The following is an 11,172-nucleotide window of genomic DNA, read 5'->3' as shown; positions in this document are numbered from 1 at the left end:
CCAGGACGCTGGACGATGTCGCAGCCGGCTCCAGGCAGGGCAGGGCCTCCTTCCGGGGCGTCTTGGGGGACTCCTGCTCCTTCCGGGGGGCCAGCTTGGGGAAGGTGCTCACAGAGCCATACAGCGGGTTCTCAAACATCTCCGGCTTGGCAGGCGGCAGATCCTCCTGCAGGGCTCCGGCCGCCCCCTTCCCCAGCTCGCTGGGCCTAGAGGGAGGGAAGGAGGAGGAAGGATGGGGCAAGGTGCGTTCAGAATGGGGGCATGGTGTGCGGTGCTGGCGGCTTTGAGCCTGGGTTTTTGTCTACAGTGATTAGAAGAAATGTTGTTGAACCAGTCTAGCAGGGTGACATGCTTAACAGCAGCTCCAAGGAAGGCTGAGGTCCGAGAGCAAGTTCTAAGTCAGCCTGGGCAACTCAGTGAGAGCTGTCTCTCAAACAAATTAGAAAAAATAAAAATAATACTGGACGAGCCAGGTGTGGTGGCGCACACCTGTAATTCCAGCATTCCACAGGCTGAGGCAGGACAATGGCCATGAGTTTCAGGCCAGCCTGGGCTACACAGTCAGTGAAAGGCCAGCTTGAACTACAAAGCAAAACTCTGTTTCAAAAAAGCAAAAACCAGAAATAAGGGATGATTGGAAACTGTTTTGGAAACAGCTAGAGGGGGGTGGTTGCAATAACACAGTGAAAGTACCAAATGCCATTTTGATTGTTTGTTTTTGGTTTTTTTTTTGAGACAGGGTCTCACTATGTGGTTGAGAATGACCTGGAACTCACTATGTAGCCCAGGCTGGTCTGGAACTCACAGCGATCCTCCTGCCTCAGCCTCCCAAGTGCTGGAATTACAGGCATGCACCACCACGCTCGGCTCCAAATGCCATTTTGAAATGGTTGATTTTATGTTCTAGGTTCATCACATTGATAAAAAAGTAATACATCGGACGGGATGGTAGGTGTTACTCCACGTCCTCACCAGGAACCTCAGTTCTGACCAAGAAGGACTTTGGCGGTGGCTTCGCAGGTTGGGAGGTGCGAACTTACTTACCCAGCCCCCTCCTCAGCAGGCCCACCGGCCCTCTTGTCTCTGTGACAGGCCCTGACCTGCCTCCCCCGGCTCCCCAGGGCCTCTTCTGTGACCACTTGTGTCTCAGGAGGGAGTCAAGATACTCTGTCTTCCAGACTTGTAGGAAGCTGCCATGTACTCAAGAACAAAACAAACAAAGCCTTTGCTCTGCTGGCCTGCCTTTGGATTAAGAGTTTGTTTGTTTGTTTGTTTGTTTGTTTTGTGGTACTGGAGATTGAGCCCATGGTTTGTTGAGCTGTACTCTAATCCTCCATCCCCTTTAAATTTTGAGACAAAGTTTCATAAATTGCCCAGGCTGGACTCATACTTGTGATCCTCCTGCCTCAGCCTCCTGAGGAGCTGGGATTACAAGCCTATGCTACTATTACTGCCTTGACACAGTGTAACAAAATCCCCTCCCTGGAAGGGGATTTCTTTGTCACATAACTCATCAGAGGAAGGAGGAAACAGTAGAGCAGCTGTGACCAAAGCCAGAGGGGACACAGATAGACGCAGGACAAAGATCAAGGGAAAAGAACAGCACGTCAGACTTGTGGGACAGGAAGAACTGCCTGCTGTCATCCAGGACTGAGTGCTGCTTCGCTGCTTCCTGACTTGTTGCTGCTCTGACTTCCTGCCGAGATGCGTACGGGAATGAGGAATGGGGACACATTGTACTTTCTGGCCTAGAATATAAGCTCCCAGGACGGTGTTCTGCTTCCTAAAGAAGATGCGGGTTCCTGGAGCCCAGCAGGTGCCTGGCTGGGAGCCTGACTTGGGAGAAACATGGCTTCTGCTCCTGCACAGCCAGTACTTGGCGGTATCTTTAAACCTTCCTATCTTCTTCCCCTTTTAAAATCGCACTGCGCTGCTCGGCTAGGGTGTGATGTGTCGGACACCACAACGGGCCCTGCTCTCTCAAGGGTATTCGAGGTGGACCCCGGCCAGCCAGCGGATGGCGACCAGGACACTCACCTTGGCTCCTGGGCCCGGGGGCAGGGGCCCCGGTTTGCTATGGTGGAGGCAAACTTCTTGGGCGATAGCGGTGGCTGGGAGGGAGGAGTGGGAGGACTATCCCCTCTTCCCGGGCCCAGGGAAGAGTCCTTGGGCAGTGGGTCGTAGCTCCAGGCCGGAAATGGCTGGTCTGGGGACGGGGACATGGCCGGCTTTGGGTGCAGCGGCTGCCCGAAGGGGCCCAGGCCTATGTAGCTGGGATTCACGATGTCGGTGATGCTCAGGGAACCGCACAGAGGGGCCCTGCGGGGAAGACAGAGGCTCGCTCGGTCAGGGCTCGGCCTCCCACCTGCCTGAGGACAGTGCCCTCTGGTGTCCCTCGGGCCCTCCATCTCTTCACTGCACCATGGGTTGGTTGACCGAGGTCCAAGGCTAGGCTGGCAATGGAGGGCACTCAGCTCAGCCCCGAGTGAGGTGACCCAACAGTGACACTGCACGTGGTTAGCAATGATCTCATGAGAACAAAGGGTTCAGGGCCCCTGGGTCTCAGGGACCCCACTGCAGCTCCCGTCAGCCAAGACTTCCCAAGTTGGGGACCGCACCTAACTTGTCTTGGTTTCTCCAGCACCCAACACACAGTAGGTGCTCAACTAACAGTGGCTGAGCTGAACTAAGCCTCCCAGGCTTCCTTATGGTCACACAGACCTTCCCAGAGACATCAGTCTGTGACCTGAAGAGCGGAGCTAATGGCCAAGACGGCGCTCTACTGGGCTGGGCAGAGGCCGCCCTCCTCTGGCTTCGGCCTTTTCTGAGCCCTGCTCCGCACAGCCCAGCCAGTGTGCACGTCCCCAGATCCTGCCTTACCTGCCAGCAGGTTCCCACTGCTTCATGGAGTCATGGCTGGTGAGGCTCTTCAGACACTTTGGCCCACTGGACTCATCCCGCTCTGTCTTCACGAAGTCTGGAAGACAAGGGCCGGAAAGGAAAATGTGAGGACCTGGCTCTCAGACTTTGGTTAGGGATGGCAAAGTGGACAATAAATTGTGGCTACTTGGGGAAGTGTTTTAGGCAAGAGCCTGAGGCCTCCATTCAGTAATTGATTAGTTATGCCTGCTGTGACTTCAGAAAGTCTGTGATTGATTAGTTATGCCTGCCATGGCTGCAGAATAAGAATTTGCAGCTTGCTGGTTTTACCAAGGGACAAAACAGGCAAATATTGCTTATAAGATTAGAATAAAACAAAGGTAAGCAGTGACTCCAAAATAGCATTTGGTACATAGGGCCAACCTGTGCGGGGATTTTAGGAAATGGGGATGCTTATCTTCATTTCTGATTGTGGTGTGAGGCAAGGGTCAAGTCCCATCACACCAACCCACCATCCTGCTGGAGAAAGGAGTCTCACAGGGCAAGGAGGAGCCATATCCCCAGGTAGCACTGCATGAACCTGCACTCTCACCTTGGCATGGCCACTGACTGGGCATGTGACCACAAGCCAACTACTTAGCCTTTGTGTGCCTCAGTTTCCCTTTTTGCCAAACAAGGACAAAAACACAGGGTTGCTATGAGAGATGAGTGAGATGACGTGTGTGAGACAATCACTTTGTATGTTATCAAGTCTGTAGTGAACGCCCACTTCATTTTAGGCATTGTTATTTCAGTGCTTAGTAGGGCTTAAAGTGAAGGAGAAAAGGAAAGAAAAGGCAAATCAACTGTCGCTTGTGTGAAAAGGAAGAAATATTTGGTTAACAAATTTTGGATAGCTCTGTATCTCTCAACGCTTTTATCATTTCATACAGAGAAGATTTAATGGGATGTATAAATATGAATTGGCAAGTTTCAAAATTTGGGGGTAGAAGTAGGAGAAAATGACAAATTTGAATCCCAGCACACTATGTTCTGGCGGTGTTGGTAGGGTCTTCGCCAGAGTGGGGACCATTTTTATCTAAGACTTGGGCATAGATGGGGGATGATTTCCCCAAGCTGGTGCTCACCAGTGAAGAAACAGCCACCGGGGCTATTTGTTCCAAGTGTGACCGCATGGGGGCGCAGGTGAGCGCTTATGTATTAGCAAGGCTGGAACCCAGGGCCTCTCGCATGCGAGGCAAGTGCTCTAGTCCCAAACTACATCTCCCGACCCTGTATCATTTCTTGAGAGTCACAATAAATGAAACTTCCCCACCGCCAGTCAAAACAAGGAAGCAGCATTTAAGAAGACAGAAAGATGTGGGGTCAAGTTGAGAAGGTACACACAGATGCCCTGCTGGGGGATGAACCAGACGATGCTGCTATTTTAAAGGCAGCTGGAGCCAGTGAACGGAAAAACCAAAGAAATGTGCTGTGGACCGGACAGCGGCGGCGGCGGCAGCGGCAGCGGGGGGTGGGGTCTAGGTATAAGTGGTGGGTGACAGTGTGTTGGAAGGCAGTTTTTCTAATGGTACCAGGGATTTCCAATCTGCAGTCACCCCACTCACCCCACCCTTTTTTTTTGAGACAGACTCTTGCTAAATTATCCAGGTTGGGCCTGAACCTGAGATTCTCCTGCCTCAGCCTCCCAGAGAGTGGGGGTTAGATGGGTGTGTGTGCCACTACACCTGGTTCAGAGAAAGTCTTCAATCGGGAAAGGATAGGTCAGATCACACTTGGGTTCTGCCTGTGGGTGGGGAGGGGCCAGAGGGCTGGCTTACCGTACAGCTTCTCCCTCTTCTTGCCCTGGGAGGTCTGAAGCTTAATGGCGCCCCTGAAGTGGCCAGTCATCTCTCCAATGTGGGTGAGTGGCGTATAGATGGGTAGCTGGGTCTCTGTAGCCTCCAACCGAAGGGCGATGCAGCCCTCACCTGTGGGGAGGAGAGGCAATAGCAGTGTCAAGATCTGTCATCTGTGGGAGGAATGAGGAGTATTAGTTTCCTGAAGACAGTGCCTCAAAACAATGGCCCAGGTGGGCACGGTGGCAGATGCCTGTAATCCCAGCACTGGGGAGGCTGAGGCAGGAGGATTGCCCCGAGTTTGAGGCCAGCCTGGGCTCCATAGTGAGTTCAAGGTCAGTCTTAACTACATAGCAAGATCCTGTCTCAGAAAACAAACAAAGAAGCAAAGACCAAACAAAGAAACAATGGCCAGGCAGAGCATAGCTCCTTTACAATAGTGCCTCAGCAATTTGGGACAAATACCTCAAAACCTCATAGCAAAATGAATTCTATGGATTAGTCATCATGAAAAGAAAAATTAAATCCTAGAAAATCCAGCAGAAAGACAGAATTGAATGCTAATCTGGTTGCTGTAGGGGACGCCAACTTCCCAAGGTTTGAAACAATGCAACAAAAGGCAAATTGAGATGGGTAGGGAAGGAGAGAGCTGTTTAAAGCCTATGCAAAGAAAATAAAAAACAAACCCTAAAATCAAAAGGAAGCCAACTTGCCCAACATGGAGGGGCTGCCGCTCCACATGGTGGGCTGAGACTTGGACTTGGCAGTACAAGCAGAACTGGGCTCGAATTAGAGCTCAGCCGACTGTTAACTTGTGCGATCTGGTCATTTGATCCTGCCCATGCTAAAATCACTATGGAGCCCAGGCTGGCCTCCGTCTTGTAGCGATCCTCTTGCTTCAGCCTTTACCCACTGAGTTTAGTAGCTAAATGTGTTAGAAGGGGAGCCCTGCCGGGAGGTGGCCACTGAGGGGTGTGACCTGGAAGGGTGTGTCCTTGTCCCCAACTCCTCCCTTCTCTCTCTGCTTCCTGGCTGCCAAAAGTTGAGCCGCTCTCCTCTGCCAGGACCTTCCAGCGTGCTCTTTCTGCCTTGGAGCCAGCTGACCACAGACCGAACCCACAGAAGTCAGGAGCCAATATAAACCTCTCCTGCTTTACATTGCGAGTGTTGTGTCTCAGCGATGGGAAAGCGGACTAATACAGTAACGCGTGGAGGATGAAATCACATAGTACCTGCAAGGTGCATAGGCTGGATACCCAGGAAGGCTATGTGTGGGAGGGACCCTGGCTCCAGGCCATTATTCCCAGAAGCCCACAGGACAGGGGAGGAAGGGTTAGGATGGGGATGCCTAACTTACCGTAGGATTCATCACTGTCAGAGGACTTAATGCTGATCAGGATGTGCTGGTCCAACAGGTACTCGGGGTCAGAGATGATGGGCTTTAACTGCAGGGAGAAGGCACAGGATTAGTGCCAACAGGCGGGGGTGGGCGAGAAGCAGGTGGGTATGGAGCACCCGTAGGTAAAAGGGGCTGAAGATGTTGTCCGGGTTCAAGTCTCAGCTCCCTATGACTGAGAGTGCTGGTAGGAACTCTATGCTCAGCCCACCAGGCAGGGCCTTTCTTTTTGTCCCTCATCCTCTACCGCTTGGGCCCAGGCCTCCTACGCTGAGCCGAGCTCCCAGGCCCCAAGGAGAGGGCTGACCTCAAATGGCCCCATGCCCGCTGCCTCTCTCCCTTCCTTCCCTCCTTTGCAGGGTCCCAGAGCCAGGTCTGGTACGGCCTGTGCACCCCACTGTGCCAGGCACCCTCATAAAGCCACCTTCCTTCCCTTCAGGTCCTCTCACTGGTGTCGGGAGAGAAGGTCCGTGTGCCCCTCAGGCAGGGCCCTCCCACCTGGGTCTGCAGTGCATGGTCCAGTGAATGACTGACAGCCTCCTACTCTGCAGCCCTGCCCTCAACTTCTAGATGCAGTAAATCACTCAGAGCCAGGCATCGCTGGCATCCAGGGAGCCTGCTGGTCTGGCTCAGCTCAGGATTTGCACCCTGCCAGGGAAACCTCAAACCTCCTCAGTATAGGGCCTGTGGCTAGCGTTAAATTAGTGCCTACACTCAACTGGAATCTATGTATTTTTCTCAACTTCAGGCCACTCCCCATAATGACACTGCCTCAAACGGGTTAGGGTTAGCCGCTCCGGGATGTCCCTTCCCTTCCCTTCCAGACACCAAACGGCACCAGGCATAGGCATTGGGCACCATATTGAACATCAGGCTGGACTCACTATTTCCGTCTTCCAGAAAGTTCTGGAACAAAGACGGGAAATCACGGTGGGGCTGAGGCATGCTGGGGTGTGAGGGCCCTACCAACCACAGGGCTCACTGGCCAGCAGGGACATGGCTGAGTTAGAACCTGCCCAGGGCAGGGGGCTGCCCACACAGTTATGAGACCCCATCTTCCTCAGCCAACGAGGAAGTGGGGAGGTGAGAGACAGGGGCGCCCTCTACAGGTGCTGGAGTTGGGGCGGGCATGCCACAGGGACTGGGATGCTGGTGTCTTTCCCGGGGCCACCAAAGGAGGAGACAATGTGGGTTCCTGGGGCAGAGCCAGTAGGGAGCAGCAGGATGGGTCTGGCTGGTGGGGGGTGTGCCCCCTGGGGCCAAGAGCTCCAAGGACTTGGACCTGACAGCCGCAGTGTGGGCCTCTGAGAGCAGAGCCGTCTGTACTGGAGGAGGCACCCAAATCCGGAGCAACCCCAGCTCGGGAACATCCTCTCTCCCGGGGCCACAAGGCCTCCTTACCAGGCCCACAGCTGCTCCAGTCAGTGGTTATGGCAGCATGGCAAGCCCAGCCCCTGAACCCACCCGCGCCGCTGCCTCTGCCACATACAGCTTGCGAGGCAGGCAGCAGCACCACTGAGCTACATCCCCGGCTGCTCCTCTCCTCACACATCTCCACAGGAGCCCATGGGCCAGCCCCAGCACCCGGGAGGGGACAGAAAAGGAAAGTGGAAAGGCTCGAGGATGTGCCAAGTGCGTGTGCCAGCTCCTCACCATGGATGTGACCATTACCAACGGCCAACATGTACCAATAAAGAGAAAAGAAAATTCTGTCATCAGAATACAAATCAATTTTACCAGGTAGACTCTTTAAAAATTCATGGCCAGGGATTTAGCTCAGTGGTTCTGCTGCTGCCTGCCTTGCAAGCGCAAGGTCCTGAGTTCGATTCCCAATAACAACAACAACAACAACAACAAAAATTCTTAAAAAGAAAGAAAACAAAGGTGCATTTGGGGCTGACTCCTGGTCTGCCACTATGGATTTGTGACCATAAATGAGCCTCTCATTTTTTGCACATTAGGGCTCCTTCCGTATTTATTTATTTTTGGATTTTGAGACAGGGTCTCATCACACCGTTCAGGCTGCCCTTGAACTCACTATGTAGTTTAGGATATCCTTGAACTCAGCGATCCTCCTGCCTGAGCCTCCTCTGTGCTGGGATCACAGGCGTGCACCACCACCCCTGGCTACCGTTCTCTTTTTTGCAAAATCATGTGATTTTGTGTGGACTACCAGGTCTCATCCATGATTACTGCGGAACTGAGAGCCATTTGTACAGGAGTACCCCTGCTGCATTTCGCCCGTGAGATCCCTCTGATCAGGCGGGGTCTCGGCTCTGCTCCTGGCCAGTGTTGCTGGCCTGGCGACCCCAACCTTCCCCTGGGGCGCATTCTCTCTTGTGATTACCTTGGGAAGGGTCTCACCAAACTTCACCACCAGCTCCCCCTCGCTGCCCTCTTCGTTTTCTCCTTCCTGACTCTTGACAAAACCTGTGGGGGGGACAGGAAGCCGGAGCAAGGGTCAGATACAGACGCCTCCCAGGACCACCTCCCCCAGCAGGTAAAAAGGTTTCCCACCTCTTAAATCTTGACTTTATTATTATTATTGTTATTTTTGGAGACAGGGTCTTGCTATGTAGTTCAAACCGGCCTTGAACTCACTATGTAGCCCAGGCAGGCCTCAAATTCAAAGCGATCCTCCTGCCTCAGCATCCTGAGGGCTGGGATTACAGGCGTGCGCCACCACCATGCCCAGCCTCCTTCCTCTTCTCTTGGGGGCCTCAGCACTTGCTGGGGATCCTGTTTTTGTGCAGGGCATGGACATTTGCCAACACGCTCTACTTATTTTCAGTAAAATCAAAGAGATCCCCCTCCTCTTCAGTTTCCCTCTGCAATAAACCAGGCCACAAAGACATCATCACATCACAGGCAAGAAGACTGGGAAACATGACAGCTCATCCCACGCCACTCAGGATAGCAGCCTTTTGAAATTCTAATTTTAGCTTCCTAATATGCTGTTTCCATAGAAATGTATGCAAATGTCTTGATAGTTTATTAAAAACACCCGCACAAAAATCCCTATCCGTTTTGGAACGGCTTTGACCCAGCTTGCTGGTGACAGGGGCTTTGGGGACTTAGTGGTGAAGGCCACCGTTGCCAGGGCTGAGCTGGAGAAGGGACAGGCGCAGGAGACAGGATCGTGGCTTCTGATTTCTGGAAGCATCGCTTCCGTGCTTCTCTCTGTGGAGTCGATTCCTCCCCGCAAACCCCCACCCTCCAGACAGTGCGGCCAGAACTAGAACCAAGGAAGAGCCGTGGATGATGCGCCCGGAAATGTCCCCAGGAAAGGGTGCTTCCTGAAGGCATCTGTGTAAGAGGAGGGCGCCCACTGTGGCTTGTCGAGGGTACTGCAGCCAGCACAGGGGCTGCCCGGAAGGACGAAAGGGGGCCCAGTGACGGCGGGCAGGCGGCAGCAGCTGTTTGGGGCTCTCGGTGGCCCCCGTGGGTTCAGCAGCTTTGCTCAGGACGCGGGCTGAGTCACAGCCCAGCTCGGGGAAGGAGTTCAGTGTGCCGAGCGGGCAGCGTGAGGAGCCAGGCGCCCACGGGGACTCGGGGTCCGTACATCGGTTGCCGCTCCCGTCCCCAGGGCGGGCACGGGGCTGTCCCCCTGCAGCCCCGCTTCTGGGAGCCCTTTCTGGAGAGGAGGAGCGAGGCCCCGCCCGCCCCGCCCAGGGTACTCACTCTCCAGGCAGCTGGAGTGGAACTCCAGGTAGAACTTGGTCTGTGACTTGGTCTTCAGAGTGGCGTAGCACGCGAGGAACTCGATCTGGCCCTGGCTGTCCACAGTCCCGGGGCCTGCGGCACGTGGGAACAGAGGCTCAGGGCTGTGTGCCAGGCTGGACCGTTTTCAGTCAGCTCCTCTCCAAGGCTTCCTTCCGAGGGTGGACTCGCTGTGCCAAGCTCCCTCAGGGTCCCAGGGAGGGCAGAGACCAGGAGGAAGAGGTTTGCCTCGGAGTAAAGCTACTGCCAGCACCAGCGCACACTCATGCTGGGCATCGTAATGCTAGCAACAGCCTCTCTGAGCAGTCCTGAGCTGGCTGCCCAGGGGCAGAACTCAGAGAACAGAGCTTGAAGCACTAAGATGGCTCTCAGCACTGCCCAAAGCTCTGTGGCCTCGGACAGCTCCTAACCTCGTCCCGCAGTCTGCCCGATAGGTCTGGCAGAGAGAGTGGGTACAATGGCCCAGATGCTCAATGTCCCAATCCCCTCAGCTACTTTTTTGGTGTTGGGGATTGAACTCAGGACCTTGTGTTTTCAAGGCAGGCAGCGGCACCTCTGAGTTAAATCTCCTCAGCTGCTTTTCTTTTTTTGAGGTAGGGTCTCACTATATATTTCAGGCTGGCTTTGAACTTACTACAAAGCCCAGGCTGGCTTGGAACTTGTGGTAATCCTCCTGCCTCAGCCTCCCAAGTGCTGGGACATAAGCTGGCTTTAAATATTTTTTTCCTGAGCTGGGGATTTAGCTCAGTGGTTCCGCCACCTGCCTCACAAGCACAAGGTCCCGAGTTTGATCCCTGGTACCAAAAAAAAAAAAAAAAAAAAAAAAAAAAAAAATTCTTTCCTTTCCTATAAACTCTGAGTCACCTGAGAGCAAGAAGAAATCTTCCCTTTCATCTCTCCCTATCTGTCCTTCTTCCTTTTCTCTTCCGGAACCCCATACACCAGCCAGGCTCCCTCAGGCAGATACTTAACCCAAGCGCCACCCAAGGGATCCGTATCCGTGAGCCCAAAGCGGACAGCACTGTCACGAGTGACGGGGGAGGTGACAAGGGCCACTGTACAGAGGCTGTCGGAACTCAGAGCAAGGGGAGATGAGGACCAAGGATGAAGAGGAAACTCAAGGCCAGGGAGGTTCTGCAAAGGCAGAGGCCGAAGCTAGAAAGGAGGCATAACCGGCAGAGGAATGTGGAGCTGGGGTGCAGAAGGGAGGCCACACTGCCTGAGCTGCAGACTCCAGGCCCAGCAATCTGGGGCGGGAGAGCCCAGAAAGACAGTGTCCCAGCCCCACTCTCGTCCCTCAGGTCACAGAAGGCAGGTATGGCCTCTTCCTGCCTGGGT

The 11,172-nt window shown here is 53.9% G+C and overlaps 1 protein-coding gene across 1 annotated transcript in view; it reads right to left on the bottom strand.

The window, feature by feature from the left end:
- Nucleotides 1-11,172, bottom strand: part of Inpp5d (inositol polyphosphate-5-phosphatase D) — an 87,572-nt gene that overhangs the window by 2,887 nt on the left and 73,513 nt on the right. The window contains exons 21-27 of the mRNA XM_010608744.2: nt 9,796-9,909; nt 8,462-8,544; nt 6,076-6,163; nt 4,701-4,850; nt 2,881-2,977; nt 2,038-2,319; nt 8-206 (exon numbers count right to left, since the gene is read on the bottom strand). Of these exons, the coding sequence (XP_010607046.1) occupies nt 8-206; nt 2,038-2,319; nt 2,881-2,977; nt 4,701-4,850; nt 6,076-6,163; nt 8,462-8,544; nt 9,796-9,909 (1,013 nt within the window). The remainder of the gene's footprint in view (nt 1-7; nt 207-2,037; nt 2,320-2,880; nt 2,978-4,700; nt 4,851-6,075; nt 6,164-8,461; nt 8,545-9,795; nt 9,910-11,172) is intronic.

Source organism: Fukomys damarensis, unplaced genomic scaffold (genome assembly GCF_012274545.1).
Source record: "Fukomys damarensis isolate Sample0158 unplaced genomic scaffold, DMR_v1.0_HiC HiC_scaffold_16, whole genome shotgun sequence".
Classification (NCBI taxonomy): domain Eukaryota; kingdom Metazoa; phylum Chordata; class Mammalia; order Rodentia; family Bathyergidae; genus Fukomys; species Fukomys damarensis.
The sequence above is the reverse complement of the archived record's forward strand: the minus strand, read 5'-3'. Positions and strand labels throughout refer to the sequence as shown.